Raw genomic sequence first — 20,813 nt, forward strand, 5'->3', positions numbered from 1 at the left:
AAATCCCCCCCAGAACCCTGCCACCTTGGCAGGCCCAGGCTCTGCCCTGGACTCCCCAGACCCGGGGCAGCATGCTGACTTTCCTGGGCATTAAGCATTTTTGCCTTCACAGTCTCCTTCTTCCATTAGAAAAAATTGAACAATATATTTTGCAACTGCATTGGTATAAAAACAAACATAATCCAAGTGGGATTACATTAACTCTTTGGATTTAAAAGCTTATTAAAAAATACATTTTTAGACTATATTTTTCATTGGCATTTTGTAAAGATTACCCATCTTTTCTCCCTTCTTTTATACTGCCTCCTTAAATATTTTTACTATGTTATTATGTTTTATGGCCATGTTATGTGAGCCTGTTTTTGTTAACATTCTTGAAATTATTGCCAATATATGAATGAATATTATTACACAAAACTAAAGTATACAATACTCATTTTCTTCCTGGGAAATACTTTTGGACTTTACACCCTATTTTAAATAAAATTTTCAGTATAATAGGTGCCAAAGTTTTCTGCCCTGAGATATTTATGAATGCTATATTACCAGCATCATTTCCTGACTTAGCTAGGAGTTTCTATCATTTACTAGAGTTAGCTTTTCTAAATGGCTTCTGCATTGTTTCATTGTGGTAAAATATACATAATGTAAAATGTACTAATTTTTAGTGTACAATTTAGCAGTATAAGTATAGTTACATTGTTGTTATATTCATTTTTAAAATTCTGATTTTAAAAGAAATGCAAACATTTTTGTAAGCCTCCAACAGTAGTGTGGGCCCTGGGCACTGGGCTTCCTGTGCTTCATGGCTGAGTTTGCCTAGCCTGGACCTTCTAGAAGTTTAACACCTGCCTGATCAGAGACCTCTGGGACTTGCTCTGTCTGATTGGTTCATGCTGTATTGACTCACAAATACTCTGAGTATCATCCCAGACAAAAATGCACCTTGGTGAGGAGTTAAATGTGGACAGCATCATTAGGAGCTCTTTATTGTTCAATGAGGCTCATTCACATGAAAGAAACTCCCTCCCCCAAGCTCAGAACTGCCTTTAGTGTTCCTACTCCTAAGAAGATATGCCTACCATAAAAAGGAGACAAGGAAAAGACAGACTTGCTGAAAAACACTGAAAGCTGAGATAGAAAGTGAATCTAGGACAGGGTAGGGGTTCTGTGGGAAGCACCACTCATCGGAACTAAATTAGCTTTCCGTTTCCACTTTGGCAATTTTATTCCGGTGTAGACAGCGTGTGTGTGTGTGTGTGTGTGTGTGTGTGTGTGTGTGTGTGTGTGCAGTCTAGAATAAAATGTGGATTTGCAAAACTTCTACCCAGAAAATTGAGGCTGAAATTTAACTAGGTAATGCTCCAGGCTCTGTGATGTATCTTCATGATTTTTATTTTAGTTCTACTTTTCTTTGTACTGCATCATAATATACCTGCTATTAAATTTTCTCCTTTTTCCCTGTTACTGTTCTGACTCAGTATCTACTAATAAAAAAGTAATGACCTCTTGTTGAATATGCTTGTGTATCTTATTATTTATTATTAACTGAAAAAAAAGTGAGAGTTTTAGATTTTTCTGAAAATGAAGTAGTGGCAGGGGTGAAGTTGGAGAAGAGAGAAGGGGTCATACAGTTGTACCTAGTGTATATTCTAAAATGCTGCTGCTAGTTAGCCATGAAGCTAGCCTTCTATTATTTGGGTTCAGAAGGAGATGGTGGCCTCCCTCAATCTAAATTTCATCCTGAAAGATCTCATTGTATGTTGTACATATATATGTATGCTGACCTTGCATGTATAAATGTAGGCATGATTTTGTATCTTATAGGCAAACAATTCTCATTCTGAGTCTCCGCTTCAACCTCAGCATCTATTGGCAGCTGAGTTATGTAGTTCCACAGGACTTCTGCAGCTCTTCTCAGTTAACTGGAATACAATAGGATTTGCCTTATTGATTATCCTCAGTCATGTGGGTAGGCCTTGTCCCACCAGTGGATGGTAGCCTTAAGAGCAAAAACCTGAGGTTTCTTGGAGCAGAGGGAATCCTGACTCAACCCCTGTAGCATAGAAACTCTGCCCGAGTTTCCACCATTGCAGTCGTGTGAACCAGTTCCTTAAAATCTCCATCTCTTTGATTCTCTCTTTCCCTCCCAGAGAATCTTCACTAATATAGAGAGAAAGATATTCATGAGCTCTCTGGCTCTCAACTTCTACTCTTTGATTTGATTCTCTTTTATTGATCCTGCCTCTTTCATTGATCCTGTCCTATCCTAGTAGTCATTTAATTATAACCAAGTAATCTTTTTGATTAAGGGCATTGGCAGACATTTAATTCAAGTCTACTTGAAAATTAGGAAATAAATATTATAACTTCTGCTCATCTTGTGTATAACCAACAATTGAGAAATTGTGGCTATCTATTTTCAGGAAACTCAGTTCTGAATTATTGTTTGGTATTTAGTTTTTCAGTAATTGTATTTGCACTTATATTGACTTCTGAAGTTAAGTAACCATGATTTCCTTTTTGTTTTGGTGTAAGTCATAAAGCTCAGTTCTGTGTTAAGAAACTTGGGATAGTGGGAGATTTCATTTTCTTCTTTTTGATTATCTTTCATTTCTACAGTGACATATTTGACTTTTGTAATGGAGAAAAACAAAAACAATTTTAAATTGAGAATTCTAAGCTTCAAATTTATACCTAACTATACCACTACAAATATAAAACACGAAAAATAGTTGTGGGAGGGGGGTTGTGGGGCTGGGTGAAAAAGATGAAGGGGTTAAGCAAAAACAAATAAACAAACAAACAAAAACTCACAGACACAGACCAAATACAGTGATTACCGGAGGGAAAAAAGGGTGGGGGGAGGTAGAAGAGGGTGATGGGGAAATAAATGGTGATGGAAGGAGACTTCATTTGGGGTGGTGAACACACAGTATAATATACAGATGATGTGTTATAGAACTGCACACCTGAAACCTATATCATTTTATTAACTAATGTCACCCTAATAAAGTCAATAGAAAGTAAAAAATGTATAAGATTTATAGATGTCCTCACATAATATAGATTGAAGAGTAAGAAAAATGATATATATTTTATGTGATTAAAATGATAGGACCAAAAAATTTGTGCATAAGGAAGAAAAAATGTAGTCAATAGCTAAGTTTCAATAGTATAGTATACTGCTTATTTCTTGATGTTGGCCATTATTAAAGTTTGTGTGATATTGTCAGCTTATTTTGTGATGTTTGTTCCTGTGGATCCCCACATTTTTCTTTGTGATGAAACCTTACTATGGTGACTGGACTCATTAATGATATAAATGTTTACATTTATACCCATAACCTATACTTTCTTGCACTTCCTAAGATGACTTTCTTTTAGTTGAATACCTGAATTTGTTATAAGTACTTTTCCTTTGTAAAATTTTATCAAGTAAAAGTGGATAGTAAATGTTTCTTACATATGTAACAAAATATATAACTAGTTATATATTTATTATAGCTATATTTGCCAATTATTCTGATGTGTGTAATGAAACCATCGGGGGATAAAATATCCAATAGAAATGATATGATTTTAAATGTAGTGAAGGAGATGAATGGAGGGATCTGTCTGTGATGCCTACCCCTGTGATCCCCAGGGTTGGTAGAGTTCACTGGCTGTAGGAGAATTTTTCTTTTCCTTCCACATCACTCTGCGTGTGTGCTTAGAAGACAACCTTATTTGCAGAAGACAGGTGTTTAGTCAACTACATATAAGTGCTAAAGAATTTTATGCATAATGCATACTAAAAAAATGAAACAGTGTGACGGCAATCTGCTCTTATGCCTATTTTCATTCCATTCAATGTGACACATTAATAAGTTTGCTGCCTAAAATGCCTTTTTAAGAGTAAGTGAAGTACCCCGAATGAGCATACTTCTAGGCATGTCAGGGTGGAGGACCTTCGCTGTGTGAACGCCAGCCGGCCGGCTGTGCATAGTGCAAGAGCTGTCTGTGATGGTGGACCCAAGGTTAGTTCACCGTGACCGACCTGGCCAGGAAACATAACCCATTATGCATGTTTATGGATGATTTGGATGAAAGAATTGAACTATGCTTTCAAATTATCCTGTGATATTAAATTAGACAGAGTTACTGATGATCCAGGAGGCTGGCCTAAAATTAAAAATGACTTTGAAAATAAAATGATCAAAAATAAAAGGTCCTAAAGAAAAAGGATGAAATAAAGAAAGAATAACCACAGAACAGTCCTTTGGAAGACTGGGGAAAAACTGGGTGAAGACTGGGTGTACTGTTAACTAAAAACCAGCAAGGTCATTTATTCTGAAAAAAGGTTTGGGATATAATGGTTCTTAGATTAGAATATAACACCCAAGGAGTGATGAGATGGAATGGGGAAGGGATGGGTAGCTAAGAATAGGATACCCATAATTTAAATATATACTGATATATTTTATTGATATAAGTGGTAAAACTATAATCTGTCCTTCATAATAAAGGAATATTGATTGGGGGCCCTATTCACCAAGAAGAGCCTCTAACACCCTAACTTGCTTTCCTATGATGTTAAAAAGGAGAACAGAAAGAGAAAAAAAGGAAGAAAGCTTTCTTAACCTTAAGACAGATTCCCCTGCACCCTACCCACAGTGATTCTCTTGCTTCGTCTTAAGTGGTTTCTGATTCTGCAGGGCCTGCTGCCCTCAGTATTCACTTATCTGGTGCTCTTTACTTTTCCATCTTTTATCAGGACACTTCCTTTCACTTTCTCAGCCTTTCCCTGAAACAGTACCCTCAAAGATGATGAGAGATGGATCCTTACTGTTGGTTGTGTTTTGTCAGGTCCTACCCTCCACGATGCTTCTTTTGAAGTGAGGATTGGCTGGCTACCGCTGCATTCTTTGACCTCCCTCTCCCTTCAGAGTCAATGACATTGCAACACATTCTCCGTATCTCTCCTGTGCCCTTCAGGGTTTCTTTATGGATCCAGCCCTAGGTGTCCCCAAGATTTGGATCCCAGAACCCTATTTCTCTCATTTTGCACAATCTCAGTGAATTCATCCAACTCCATGGCTCTCCAACCATTGCTTTTTGAGGACTACATAATTTCATACTTAAAGGAAAGTTGAAAGAATAGCACAAGGAACTCCCATATAATCTTCATGCAGAGTCACCAATTCTTTACCATTTGAATGTAGACTGGAGATATTCTGGCCCTTTACCTCTAAATAATTCAATGTGGTTTCCCTAAGAACAAGGACTCATAGCTACAGTAGTTTTCAACCTCAGAAAAGATACAATATAATTATGTAATCCACAGTCTATATTCAGATATAATTCATGGCCCCACTAAGTCCTTCAGAGCTATTTTTCCTGTCCATGCTCACTGCCGTGCCAAGGGCAAGGACCTCCCTCCAGGCCAGCTGTTCCACGGCACCACCTTCTGAGTAAAGTTCTGTACTGATGTCATCTCCACTTTAAAATGCCTAAAGCCTGCCTCACTTTTTCCTCCTAAAACATGTCCTCCTCATCTCCGTGTCTTTCTTATTATTTTTAATGGTATTAAAACTCTCCCAGCCATACAGGTTTGAGGCTGTGGAACATCTTCTGTTCTTTACGCCCAGTTAGCTGGGTAAGTCTTCAAGGTTCTTCCTGTGAAATGCCTCCTTCAGCCTGGCTCTGCATGAGCCATCGTGGGCTAAGGCCCACTCACTGCACAGCTCAGACAAATGTTTCCAGTCACCCTCATCTGAAGGGCTCAGAAAAAGCTTGCAGTGATTGTTCTATCTTCCATGACCTTCATCAGAACTCAGAGTTTGTGAAGCACCAGAATAATGGATCAGCCAACAACGTGTCTAATTCAAAGATCTGTTTCTATACACAGTCTCTAAACACGTCTTCCCACTCCTGTTAAATCGATGTTGAATAAACATTTCATTATTATGTTAGGGTGTTGGAAATAGAGCAACTGTCTGAAACTCACACATGCAGAGGAAATGCATCTAACTGATAACCAGCCTTCTTCCCAAGCCCACCACCAGTGGGAAAACACTAACTCTTTCATCCATTTAAAGATTGGCCTGATTCCATAATTTAAATAGTTCCTGTAGGAAGTGTTTAATCTCCCTTGAAAAACTCACTTTCTTAGAGATCCTTCCCTGTGCCCTGTTTGCAGCAAAGAACTGTCATAGCAAGAGCTGAGACCGCTATCGGTTATAAAGGCTGCTTGTAAGGTTGGCTTTTGGTTGACATCTAAAACCTTGGCTTTCCAGATAAGACTCCCTAATAAGAATGGCTCACTGTGCCTAAACTGTGCAAACCATATGGTTTATGCTGAACACCTGCTTTCCTTCTGCAAGTCTGGAATTCCGCTATGTTCAGGACAGAGGGCACCTCTGACCAGCTCTCACAAAAACCTTGGCCATTGAGTTTCCAGTGAGCTTCCCCAGTAGAGAGCATTTCACAACTAATTTCTGGGGTAATTAAGTGTATCCTGTGTGACTCACTAGAAAAGGACTCTTGGAAGTTTGCACCTGGTTTCCTCTGGACTTCAGCCTATATGCCCTTTCCCTGTGCTGATTTTGCTTTGTATCCACTTGCTGTAATAAATCAGAGCCCTGTATGTTGAGTCTTGTGAGTCCTCCTAGCAAGTCATTGAACCTAGAGGTAGTCTTGGGAACCCTAACACACCCTGCTTTTCTCCTTATGGCAGATTCTAATTGTCCCCAAATGGCTGCAGCACATACTGCCATCCTACATGCTCTTACAGTGTGATTTTGACGGAGACGCGGAATCTGTATTACCTCCCCTAGAATTGTGTGAACTATGCCTATGGTGGAAGTGATGCTTGTGACTTCTGAGGTTAGGTGATAAAAAGCAGTATGGCTTTCTCCTGGTTATCTTTGTGCCATCCTCGTTTTCAGACCCAGTTATCATGCCATGAAGAAGCCCTAGCAGGCATCTGGGGAGAACCTTTAAGGTCCCAGCAGACAGCCAACATCAACTACCAATGGAATGAGAGAGGTTTCCAGCCCCAGCCCTCAAGTCACCTCCCCTGTTGCCCCACTTCACGTCTTCCTAGCCGAGGCCCCCAGCATTGTGGAGCAGAGATGCTGTCTTTCACGTACCCTTTCCAAACCCCTGGCCCAAAGAATCTGAAAATGGCTATTGTTTTACATGCTGTGTATGCATTGGCCTGTTATACAACAATAGTGACTCTCCCTAAGGTGGCATCCAGGTACATGGAGACAGGGATATGACTTAGCATCCTGATGCTGGGGGGCGGGGGGGCTGGAGAATAAGATTTTGGTTTGTTTTTTGATTGTTCTGGTCTCTGGGATGATATCCCTAGTCCACCTGATTGCTCTTTTCCTTGTTGGCATTAGTGGCCTGCAGACTTGGTTAACTGTCAGTTTTTTTCTATTTTTCTTTCTTTTTCTCTGGACTTGGTTGGAACCCTCGTGGCACGTTTGGGATTACTCAGTCTTATTTTTACTCCCATAGTTACTGTTGATCCCGCAGAAGCCTTCTGTGACTTCCATTCAGTCCCAGAGCTAATAATGCTCAGCTCTGCAGCTGAGAGCTGAGCCCTCTCTGCAGAACTGCAGCTACTCCAGGGTCTTATTTATGCCACAAAATATCGAAAGTGGCTCAGGATTGATGACTCTCAGTGCCTCCTTCTGCTGACAGTGCTGTCCTACCAGCGTATGTGCCCCAGGCCAATGAAAGGGCAGAGGTGTTTTGCTTCAAAAGTTTTCACGAGAGATGGGGCCCGGGAGACCACCCCCAGTGCCTTTTCACCGTTACTCTCATTTATCTAGTGCACTTCTCTCTGTCCAGGGCAAGAAGACTCTGCCTGATGAAAGTCTAGGTAGGGATGGGTACGTTAGGAAATACATTGGCTGTTTCTGGCATCCTGCTTTCCTTTTCCCTTATTTTCTTCTTCCTACAATTTCCCAGGCAGACTGTTCCTATCTTCCTACTTTCCATTTCAGCTATTGTTTAAGCCTTATTGGCAAAGGATATTTCCTCCACATTTGGAGAACTCTATGATCAGAGCCTTCCAGGTTTGCTCATGGATATTCTGAGGTCCATAAGGCTGTGAGCTGCATTGCAAGGCACGTGTGTGTGGGGGGGTGCTCCATGATCCGGTCAAGTTACTACAAAAATTGGCCATCACACCCATTAATAGTTACTCGTCATTCTTCTCCATCTCCTGAAAAGCTACTTTCTGTCTCTGTGGACTTGCCTATTTTGGACATTTCATATAAGAAGTCATACAATGTATGGTATTTTGGTTTAGCTTCTGTCACTTAGCATAATGTTCTCTGTGCTATAACATCTATCAGTACTTTATTCCTTTTATTACCAAATAATATTGCATTGCGTGAATAGAGCACATTTTGTTTATCCATCCATCAGTTGATGACATGGATAGTTGAGATCCATTTCTAATCACAGTTCCTAAACACAGTCCTTTCCACCTTTGATCTTAGTCCCTTCTGCTGCTAGGATCCTTCTCCTAAATCATCACATTTAATCCTGCCACTCGGCTTCTCAGAATGAATTGTCCTCTTTGCCTAAGAGATGCTAAAACAACACCTTGACCTTGCATTTGCCACTCTCTTCAGTTTGATGGCAGCAGGGCACGAATGAGCAGACACTGCCTCTCTCTCACAGGGCAGTTTTGTCCGGTGCTGCTCAAGTCGCATTGAAGGGGCCTTTATCTGATCAAAACAAACAGACATACAGGCCACAAAGAAACAGACCCCAAGGAAGAAAAGCAAAAGCCCAAAGTATGTAGAAAGGAACACGGATAAGATGTAACTTTAGGATTTATTCGTCCTTCTTTTCATCACTGAATTATTAAGAATTCATGAGGCTTTTCTACGAGGATCATGGGTTTTATAGTCAGTACAATCAGCTGTGTTAGTTTGAAGTCCTGGCTGAAGCACTTAATATTGGCACTCTTTAAATTCTCTCCTTCAGAGATTTTAGGCAAATTTTCTTTTTTTCTATGTAGAGTAGGGTTGGTTATTCCCACTTCAGAGCTCTGTTGTGAATTAAAATATATAAACACTTAACTACCATGCCCACCCCATAATAGGCACTCTGTGAATAAGAAGACACTATAATGATTGTTATGGTTGAACATAGGGTTAAATTTTTCAGTTATTTTCAATAAAGCCAATCTAAGATCTGAACTATGTTTTGGTGTTCTTTCATTGTTTTATAGAGTTGGTGATTTAATTTCAGTATTGTCCTAGTGCTTTAAAATTAGTATCCATTTAAGGCAGAAATTATCTAATCAGTTCGAGGCCTTTATGTTCCTTGTCCACCATTACCCTTGATGTAATTTGAAAAAAATCAGTATTTCTTTTGGGAAATGGTCAGTGATAGTGTCTCATTTTATCACAATACAAGCTTTTATGAAGTGCCCTAGGGAGAAACACCTTAAACATTATACTGGATTACACTGAGGTAAATATCTTGTAGAAATGAATCTTTGAAGTTGGCATTCACTAGCAAGTGTGACTTGATAGCAGTTATTAAAGATATAACCCAAGAAAAAATATATAACCTAAGATATTATTCTTTGCAATGATTATAACACATTAATTTTTAAAAGATTTTGAATGGTAGATAAATTATAATTGCTTGGGTCTTTTATAGATGATCATAAAATTTGAATTATTCTTTATTTGTAAGTTATGGTTTAGAACAATTTTAAATGTACAATAATTTATTTTTAGTTTCATAAATAAACAACCATGAACTAGTTTCTTCTTTCAAAATTATAAGTCCTTAGAAATGCAATAGTCATTTTTTTCATTGAGGCATTTGTAATTTGAGAGGTTAAATTAATCAAGTACTTAAAAATTAACCTTTGTTCATAATAAGACTAATACATTGAAGACTGACTGTTAGGTATTACTTCTCTTTCCATATTTTAATTATTCAATATCATTTCTTTCTCCCCCCTCCCATAGGATTATCCTTGTCAAGATGATTATTCAATAGTCCACAGGAAATGCCGTTCTCAGTTCACAGATTTAAATGGTTCCAAAAGATGTGGCATCCACACTTGGCATGATGAGAGTGGGGTTTATGCTAATTCACATGTAAAACAAAAACTGTACCCGTTAACTGGTGGTCCCATTGTCCCATTTTTACAATAATGTATGAAATCAGATTCTCTAACTAATGAAAGAATAATGGATTTAACAGCTGATGATGTTTTTATCCTAATAAATGCAATGGAAATAATACTTTAGTATTCTTTAAAAGTAAAATTTTATATTCTAGACCAGTGTGCATAATCATTTCATAAGCTACTCTGGTGTTTTCCAAAGTTTAATATGTATACCACTGAGGTGTACAATTCTAAATAGTATTTGGTATAATTTTATTTTATTTTACTTATGGAATGTGTATTTATTCAAATTTTATTAGGGAAAAAAGCATAAAGCTAACACAATCAAGCTTATGGTTTCTTAGGGTGTGGCTAATTTTTAAAAAGTAAGTGAATTTAAATTCCACTTTTAAGTGAATAAAAATAAAGACAATGTTTAGATTTGACATGAATCTCCAATGGTGGGCATTTGGGTACCACTGGCAGCATAATAGTGTGACTGTGTGTATAGGGGTGTTGGAGGAGTGTTTATAGACCTTGATTTTTCTGTGGTGGCTAGCAGCACTGTGGAGGGTCTATTCAGCATAGTGTTTTTCCTTATTCAATCTAACACTTTCTGAGTGCATGGGATAGCAGAGATGCAGACAAACTCTTAGTGAAACTTTATGATGAGAAAATTCAGTAATCTAGCATTATATTCAGAAGAAATCTTAGCAGTTGTTTTGGCTCACCTTCCAATTTTACAGGTGAGCAGAGACCCACAGAGGTTTCAGTCGGCTGCCCAGGGTTACACACATAAATTCTAGTTGATCTTTGAGGTACATTTGAACTCTTATTTCTACTGAGGATGGGTTTAATTGTTTGGTCAACTTAGGCTAAATATACTCATTATAATCCTTTAAAAAATAATTTCATGAAATAAGGTTTCATGATAAATGCTAATTTACCACTGCCTCCAACTCTTGATTAGCAAAATATGAGAAAAACTATAAGCCGTATGAGTGTTGAAATGATAATTAATACAGAAAATGTGGATAAGCCAGATAAGCATTCATTAGCAAAGCTCTACTATAATTTCTTGCTACTTTAAACTGTGTCTATATACACACACAAATATGTATATTATATATGTATGAACACACACACACACACACACACACATATATATTGGGTTGGCCTTTTCTGTAAGATGGCTTTACTAGCACTTTGTTGTCTTTAACTTCATTCAAAACAATTTTATTAGATTGTATTGTGACAGCTGTCATACCAGCATGCATTTAGAACAACTTATCACAATTGCTGATTTTTTGTAGCCATTTTTAATATTGAAGATGGAAGTAAATATGCTACATTTTGGCATGTTATGCTTTATTATTTCAAGAAAGAGAAAAATGCAACCAAGACACATAAAGAAGGTTTGTGTGGTATATGGAGAAGGTGCTGTGACTGACCAAATGTGTCAAAACTGCTTTGTGAAGTTTCATGCTGGAGATTTCCTGCTGGATGATGCTCCATGGTCAGGTGGACCACTTGAACTTGATGATGATCAAATGAAGACATTAATAACAATTAACATTACACCACATGGAAGATAGCAGACATGTACAAAATATCCAAATCAATAAAGTTATTGGTGAAAATGAAAACTGTGCCTTTTATTTTATGAAAAAAACTAGATGGACTTTTTTGCCAACCCAATATAATGTTAATTCTTTATATATTGCCTATTCCAGTGGATACCCACCTAGGGTGACCTTCCCTTCCACAGACTACAGATTCAAATTTAATCACTCCTAACATTCATTAATATATCTAGAGTGGACAGCTGTTTGAAGTATGCAAATCTGATTTCAAGCTACTCATCATTTTCTTTTGTAAGGAAAATGTCTTAATGGCCATGTAATTACCTTTTAAGAATACCTAGTACCTGCAAAATAAAATAAAATTAATCTGTTTTAGCAAGAATTCTATATTGTCACAATGATTAACATCACATTTCAAGCAAGAACAATTGGAACTTGGATTTGATCATTGGAGAATGTCCTGTTTAAGAAATGCCCACACTCCTGATGAGTCCACATGGGTGCTTGATGGGGTTCCACCTGAGACATCAAAACAAAACTCTCTCTTGTGCATTTATAAAGTTAGCTTCCCTCTTTCCTCTCCCTCCCTCTCTCCCACCTCTCTCTCTCTGTCTCTCTCCATATATATATATATATATATATACACACATGTATATATATTTGTGTGTGTGTGTGTGTGTGTGCACACACAAATTTATTTGGCATTTTTCTTTTGGCTTTGGTGTGAGCCCACTAAGGCAGAATGAAGACTGCTTCTGGGAGAACGGGAGATTTGTTGGGCAGATCCAAAGCAGATATATCACAATGGTGATCTTGAGTTAAATTTAACCCACAGATACGTTTTACTTAGTATGCCAGCATGTTCTTTTTTTTATCACAAAGAAATCAAACTAAATTTTCTAAATTAGGACATTTTATGTAAAAATCTGGATTTGTGTGTCCTAGACAGATTGGCATATCGGGCAGCACTAGGCCTCATTTTGATGCAGCGACGATCAGCAGGGGTGTGACGTGGGCGCTCTTCAGATGGGGCTAAGTTCATGCTTTTGTCCCAGTTCTCATCTGTATGCCTCACTCGTTGTGGAGACATTATAACCCTTTACCTAAGGATAAGTGGAACAAATATGAAAGAATAAGTTGTTTGGTGGAGGGAAAGGAGTAGTACAAAAGTGGCAAAACTGATAGCATCTTGGTGATTGAGATTAGGGTGGAGAAGGCAGAGGCTATATCCTAATAGTGGGGGCATAGCAAATCTGGTTGAGTCTGAGTAGGAATGAGCTCCCACGGTTGTGTGGTATTGAAGATGGAGATGGGGAGTGGGCCAAGAGCTTCATAAAGACCTGGTCCCAAATTGTCTTCTGAACTCTGACACCCTCAGTTTCTCACAGCACTGGTAACACTGACCCAAGACTCCTTCAGTGAGCCACAGATGCACCATCCTTCCTCTTTCCTGCTGCTCTATCACTGGCTTGTCTCCTCCTCCTACTGCTAATACCTAGATATTTCCCAGGGTTGGCCTTTACCCTGTTCTTTATACATGTCTTGGACTCAATGATCACCTTAATGTGGAACTGTAATTTCATTCTGTCATTTACCATGACACACATGACAGAAGCATTCACAGTTGTGACCCAGTGCCTGGGATATGCCTAGAGTGTAATGCAGTCCCAAGATTAGTCAGGAAATAAAACAATAATTGTGATGATTAATTTCATGTGCCAACTTGACTAGGCCACTGTGCCCAGAATTTGGTCAAACATTATTCTGGATATTTTTCTGTGAAGGTATTTTGGGACAAGATTGACATTTAAATTGGTGGACTTCCAGTAAAGCAGATTGCTCTTCACAATATGTGTGGGCCTCATCCAATCAGTTGAAGGCCTGGCTAGACTACAAATGCTGACCTTCCCTGAACATAAAAGGAGTTTTGCAGTGGACTTTCTTCAGACTTCAACTGCAACATCAAATCTCCCTTAGTTTTTCAGCCTGAGGTCCCATGCTATAGATTTTGGTCTTAACACATAAACATGGATATGTACATCCTATGGTTCTGTTTCTCTGGAGAATCCTGACTGATATAATAGTGCACAGAATTCTTTTGGGGGGGAAGGAGGGTGGGCATGACAGTCACAAAAGAATTTCACAAAGGTGTGACATAGGTTAGATTGGCTGCAGATTATAAAATATTTAGATTGGGCTGGATTTAACTGTACTGCTTTCTTTCCCACCTAGGAAAACTTTTCAGAATATAAATTAGTAAGAGTGATGTTATTATAGGTATACATTAGTTCACATACTTATGCAAGAAACAAAATTTTAAAACTGGCTTAAATAATAGCACATTTGTGATCTCATGTAACAAGAAGTCCAGCGGTAGGGCAGGCCCCCAGTGCACTACGTCCACACTCTGCGGCTCCTTGCCTCTGCCCTCCTTACACTGGCTGCAAGGTGGGTAAAGCTGTTCCAGGCCTCGTGTCCAGACATGAAAATGTCCAGAGGGAACAAAAATGGTGTCTCTTGCATGTGTTTCTCCGGAGGCAGGAAACCTTTCCCAGAAGCCTCTTCCATGCTGTCTTAGTGGCCAAAATTGGTTCACATGCACAGTCCTAAAACACTCCCAGGTGAAGGCAAAGGCATGATTGGCTTAGACAATCCAGAATCTTGTTTGGAGCTGTGAATGGGGTTACCTTCCTCTGGATCTTGTTGGTGGCTTTTGGAGGCAAAGCAGGGTCCTGTCCTGTCAGGAAGAGAGAAGGGAAGGGGGCAAGCAGATGTTGGGTAGGAAGCCAACGAAGTCACGGAAGAGGCCACGTGGAAGTTGGCTTTCCCTTTTTTCTGTGCAAACAGATGCTTTCTTGGTTCTCTGCCAAACAAAACATTGCTTTGTTAAAAAAAAATCAAACCACACAGAGCATATTATTTTTTGAGACCTTACTGCAGTTACTGGGGCATAAGGATGAGCACGTGACGATTTACTTGAAAACTCCCACTAAACATCTTTGCTCTCACATCTCTTCCTCCTCCCCTTTCTCTTGAATCTGTATAGTCATCAAAACTTCACATTCCAATACAGTTTCTCTCCCCTTCTCTATTTCAGAAGTAGCACTTACACCTTTTTCCTGTTTCTTGCCCGTAAACTCTGCCTATTTATTCCTAACCTGAGGACCTGGAAGCCTGGCCTCCACCTTCGGAGGACCATCAAACCATCCATTCAGTCACCAGTTTCTGAGAAAAGAAATTTTCTTCATTTCATTACATAGAGAAAGGTCTTCAATATTCTTTATTTTTTGAAAGTGTAAATCCTTTGCAAACTTGGTATTTAGACTAATATTTGTAAAAAGCTACTTTTGACCTATCTCAGAAGCGATTGTAATGGATCAGAGTCCTGAGACTGTGTGGCGGAGGCCTTCTAATCAATAACGATCAGTGACTCCAGCCCCGCCACAGGCACTGCTCGTCTCCACTGGGCAGGGTTACTTCAGGAGGAAGTAATCTTCTATTGCAAACTGCTCTTTCCTGTTTTTGGTTGCTGTTGACAGCATCACCGTCCTCCCAACAATCATTTTAAATTTCTTCCTTGCTCTTTACATTAATATAGCACCTCCTGAATTTTTATCTGGGGGCATTAATAGATGTTCCTTGAAGAAAGTGTTCTGTGGCCAAATGCCTGTGGGGAACGCTGTACGTCACATCCTCACATCCGTCTTGGAGCATTACAATACACATTCAAATGTTAAAGACCCCGAGGAATTCTGTAGAACAGAAGGCAGTTAAACCCCATTTAATCCAGCATTTCCCAAACCATTTCATCATAGAATCATTTTTGCCGGGAATATCCATCTATATTTCTTGCAATATTAGTATTTAATGTAAAATAGTAGGGAAAATATTGCTCTAAGCAATTTCTAAATAAGGATGGGGGACAAATTTAACTTTTGAGTATCCAGTGAGTACCACATACACATTTGAAGTAGATTTTTAAAAATCCAGGCTCCATTAATAAGGGGGAAGAAGCCCAAGTACCTCTCTTAAGGAACAGACTTAAAAATTCAACTTCACAATGATGAAATATGGATAGGTTTACCCTACGTGTTATGGTAACTGGCATGTGCATGATCTATACTTTCTCTCTTATCTTTCTAAACAAAGGGTAATGGCTAACTCCTGCTTTACATTCTCAAAACTTTATGCTACATTTTACTCTATTTTAATTACATACCACTAGAACTTGTGGCCTATGATTTCACTCTCATTTTTTTCAACTATCATTTTAGTATAGGCAGAATTGAGTATTTGTATATAATAAATATTTTATTCTACATTGTACTACCAGACTAAGGACTTAATGACAATCTTTTTTACCTTAACACTTAATGTATTGAATTTATGTAGATGCCTAATAAATGTTCATTTATGGCTATGCAATATTCTACAGGTTCTTAGCCTAACTTCAAGAATTATTAGAAGAAAGTTTGCATTTACTTAAACTTAATTTCATTCTATACAAATGGGTAGAGTTATCAAGTAGGAAAACAAATTGAAAGAGAAAACCTGAAACAAATTAGGAAATATTTGGGACAGGAGAAATTCAAGCTATGATTGGAAAATGGGGAGAAATAAAAAAATGAATTAAAAGAATATTTTTCAATATTGTATATTTTGATGCTTTTTACTTACATTTTTAGTAAAAATTTATACAAACCCCCAGTAGATTTAATTCAGATAGTATATTGATAAGATAATTGACATAACATTGATGATTAAAAAGTTGATTGGGGGAAACTTCTGGTCAAAACGGTGGCATAGATAAACAGGATACTCAAATCCTCCCACAACCACATCAAAAATACAATTAAACTACAGAACAACCATCAGTCAGAACTGCCTGAAATCTAGCTAAATGGAAGTCCTACAACTAAGGATATAAAGAAGTCACATTGAAACTTCTTGGTAAGAGGGGCAAAGACGTGGAAAAGGTTGGTCCCACACCCACATGTGGCAGATACAAATTGAGTTGTATCAGCTGCAAAGGTCCCTCTGAGGAGTGAGAGGTCCCAGAGTTACAACAGGCACCCCCAGCCCAGGTTCCATACCAGGAAGAGAAGTTCCCATAACTTCTGGCTGTGAAAATCAGTGGAGATTGGGGCTGAGTGAGATGGAGGACTTCTAAGGACCCAGGCAGTTCCTCTCAAAGGGCCCACACAGGCTTACTCAGACTCACTTGCGACTCCCTCCCTCTGAGCTCCAGCACTGGGCAGCAGCTCAAAAGGCACCAGGGACATACAGGAGGATCTTAATTGTCTGGCATCAGGGTGAGAGCTGGGGGGACAGCTTTCTTCCAGACGGAAGTGCTGGCAGAGGCCACTGTTCATTTTCTTTGCCCTTCGCCCCAACAGAGCCAGCAGGCAGATACCGTATCTGAGACTCCCTCAACCTGCCTATCACTGTTTGCTCCACCCTGGTGATTCCCTGAGACTGCCACCCCACCCAACTTGCAGGCCCACCCAACCTATTTCCAGTGGCTTTTCCATGCGAATGATCTGTTTTGACTCATGCTTCAGACCTTTCTAAAATCTCTCAAGTAATATCTGACCTCAGTATTCCCTGTACCTCTTGCTAAGTGGCCCCAGGCACAACACTAGTGGAAGCCAGGCCTGATTCACAGCTTGGCCTCTTCTGGTCACCTCCAAGTCCTTCACAAGTAGTGGTCATCTGCAGATCACTTTGGAGCTCATGCCAGTGGCTCTGGGCAGAACATAGGTGGTGGCTGACATTGACTTGCCTCTTCTAGGAGGCCCCAGACCCAGCCAACCCAGTGTACAGCTTCAGACAATGTTAAAGCACCACCCAACCACCTCCACAAATAATACACTCAAGGGGAAGACCCAGTAGGGACCAGAGCCCCACTGAATTAAGTCCTGCTCTGTGGAGTGGGCCCCTGCACATCTGATTCTCCATGGTGGTTGCAGACAGTCCTTGCAGCCAATTTATCTGGGGTAAACATCTCCCACTGATGTGCCAACAGCATTCAAGGCTCAACTACAACAGGAAGATTTACTCAGCCCATTCCAGTGGGGGCATGCACCTGGAGTGCCCAACTCAGGTGAACAGGGTGGGCGTGCCACTGGATCCTACAGAACATCTACTACATTATACCACTCTACCAAGCCCAAGAGACATATTGGCTCTACCTAATATGCAGAAGCAAACACAGGGAGGCTGCCAAAATGAGGAGACAAATAAACATGTCCAAATGAATGAACAGAACAAAACTCTGGAAGAACTAAATACAATGGACTCAAGAAACCTACTAGATGTAGAGTCAAAACACTCATTCTATTATGCTCAAATGAATTTAGGAGAAGAGTAGATAGAACTTCAACAGCAAAAAATAATATAGAAAACATAAAAGGACCATTTAGAAATGAAGAATACACTAACTAAAGTGAAGAATAATTTACAGGGAATCACAGTAGAGTAGATGAAGCCAAGAATAAAAAGAGCAATTTGTAATATAAGGAAGCAACAAACAAACAAACAACCCAAGCAAACAAACAAAAAAACCCCAATCAGAACAGCAGAAAGAAAAATCCAAAAAAAATGAAGACAGTGTAAGGAGCCTCTGGGACAACTTCAAGTTTACCAACATTCACATCATGTGGGTGCCAGAAGGAGTAGAGAGAAAGCAAGAAGTTAGAAACCTATTTAAAAAATAGTGATGGAAATCTTCTCTAATCTGGTGAAAGGAATAAACACACAAGCCCAGGAAGCACAGAGAGTCCCAAGCAAAATGAACCCAAAAAGGCCCACACCAAGACATATCATAATTAAAATGCAAAAGATTAACAACAGAGAGAATCTTAAGAAGCAGTAAGAGAAATGTTAGTTACCTTCAAAGGAACTCCCATAAGACTGCCGATTTCTCAACAGAAGCTTTACAGGCCAGAAGAGTTAACAAGAAATATTCAAAGTAATGAAAAGCAAGAACCTACAACCAAGATTACTCTACCTTGCAAAGCTATCATTAAGAATTGAAAGACATATAGCCCTGGCTGGTGTGGTTCAGTGGGCTGAGTGCTGGCCTGCAGATCAAAGAGTCACTGGTTTGATTCCCAGTCAGGGCACATGCCTGGGTTGCAAGCCAGGTCCCCAGTAGGGGGTGCACAAGAGGCAACTACACATTGGTGTTTCTCTCCCTCTCTTTCTCCCTCCCTTCTCCTCTTAAAAAAAGAATTGGAAGAGCTTCCAATTCTTTAATATAAAGAGCTTCCCAGAAAAGAAAAGGTTAAAGGAGTTCATCATCACCAAATCAGTATTACATGAAATGTTAAAGGGTCATCACCACCAAGTCAGTATCACATAAAATGTGAAGAAGAAAAAGGAGAAGGAGGGAGAGAGGGAGAAGGAGGGAGAAGAAAAGAAAAAAAAAGATAAAAATATGAATAATAAAATGTCAATAAATACATATCTATCAACAAATCTAAAAAACAAAATGAACAAGCAGAACAGAAAAAGGCTCATAGATAGAGAGAACATTTTGTTGGCTGCCAGATGGGAGGGAGTTATGGGGTTGGATGGAAAAAAGTAAAGGAATTAAGAAGTACACATTGGTAGTAGTAGAATAATCATGGGGATGGAATTACAGCATAGGGAATATAATCAATAATATTCTAATATCTATGTGTGGTGTCAGATGGGTATGAGATTCATTGGAATGATCACTTAGTATGTTATATAATGTCTAATCATTGGGGTGTACACTTGAAACTAATATAATATTTTATGCTAACTCTAATTGAACAATCAAAAATGATTTTTAAAACAAGTTGACTGAGCTTTTTTAAAAAAGGCCCAAAAGTTAGCCATTGAAAAGCCACTAGTCACTACTTAAAAAAACAAACTGCACACAGTATAATGTGGCATTTTAAAAATTGAAGTACACCAAATAAAAGAAATATTTTTTAAAGGCTCAAGCAAATAGAGGAATCTGGAAACACTTTTCTGTTCAAGCCAGCTGAAGAAAAGAACAGAGGAAAATCATAAAATAAAGAGCATTTCTTTTCAGTATGCCTCTTTCTTTTATGTAGTTTAAAGTCCAGTGCAGTTTGCAAAAAGCTGATTCATAAAGTAGAAAGATAGAAAAAGAAGCTGTTGGCATTTCTGATTTTATTGAATAACTGCAAAACTGGCTGTGAAAGGGAAGAAAAAACTCAAGGAAATGGGTAATTGAAAGACGTGACAAGACAGTTATTAAAAAGTAGATGAAGTGGGTGTGGAGTCAAATTTAAGGCCTCTCATTTTAGAGAAATTGGGTGGAGAAAATTATCTCAAGAGGTTGCCAAACATATGGCATGCTGAAAAATCTTGGATTTCTCTGAAGATGAGCTTGTCTCAGATGAAGACTTGAGTAGAGAAAGGAGTAGAGAATAAGCAGATTGTCTCATCCTCTCCATTTCTGCTAAGGAGAGGTGGAGGTATGGATTATTTGTGGAAAACTTTCAATGATGAAATTTTAAAACATGTTTAGACTTTTAGAACTGAACCATAGAAAATATACATTGGCTACCCACCCTGAGGCGATGTTGGACATAAAAGTGTTTGTGGCACTAGAACTCCTTGGAGGTACAGTTGGTTCTCAATGAAGCAGGAGATGTATAAGATGAGTCTGGAGCATCTTGTAGCTCCAGAGAGTAAGCAAGTGTTCAACAGTGCTCACTTCAACAACACGGATACTAAAATTGGATCAATATAGAGAAGATTAGCATGGCCCCTGCACATGGATGACATGCAGATTCAGGAAGCATTCCATATTTTTAAGCATTAAGCTAAATGAAATAAGCCAGGCAGTGAGGGACAAATATCATATGATCTCACACCTTTAACTAGAACCTAATCAACAAAAGAAAAAAGCAAGCAAAGTATAACCAGAGACATTGAAATTAAGAACAATCTGACAGTAACCAGAGGGGAGGAAGAGGGGATAATGGGGGGAGGGGGAAAGGGTTTTCAGGAACAACTATAAAGGACACATGGACAAAACCAAGGATGGGTGGAAGCAAGGGAGGGAGGAAAGTTTGGCTGGGGTTGTTGGG

At 39.0% G+C, this 20,813-nt stretch overlaps 1 protein-coding gene and 1 non-coding gene across 5 annotated transcripts in view; both read left to right on the top strand.

The window, feature by feature from the left end:
- Nucleotides 1–20,813, top strand: part of CFAP95 (cilia and flagella associated protein 95) — a 183,988-nt gene that overhangs the window by 97,281 nt on the left and 65,894 nt on the right. For 3 of the 4 annotated variants that reach the window (XM_045840750.1, XM_045840748.1, XM_045840751.1), the window contains one exon: nt 9,996–10,261. The exons of the other annotated variant lie outside the window; for it this stretch is intronic. In XM_045840750.1, coding sequence (XP_045696706.1) covers nt 9,996–10,184 — 189 coding nt within the window. In that variant the 3' untranslated portion in view covers nt 10,185–10,261. Of the gene's footprint in view, nt 1–9,995; nt 10,262–20,813 lie in introns of those variants that run through there. 4 annotated transcript variants of the gene reach the window in all.
- On the top strand, nt 20,430–20,536 carry LOC123820345. The gene has a single exon (XR_006785961.1). It is a non-coding gene; the product is annotated as a U6 spliceosomal RNA (small nuclear RNA).

The sequence above is a fragment of the Phyllostomus hastatus genome, unplaced genomic scaffold (assembly GCF_019186645.2).
Source record: "Phyllostomus hastatus isolate PE091 unplaced genomic scaffold, TTU_PhHast_1.1 phas_contig_34, whole genome shotgun sequence".
NCBI lineage: Eukaryota > Metazoa > Chordata > Mammalia > Chiroptera > Phyllostomidae > Phyllostomus > Phyllostomus hastatus.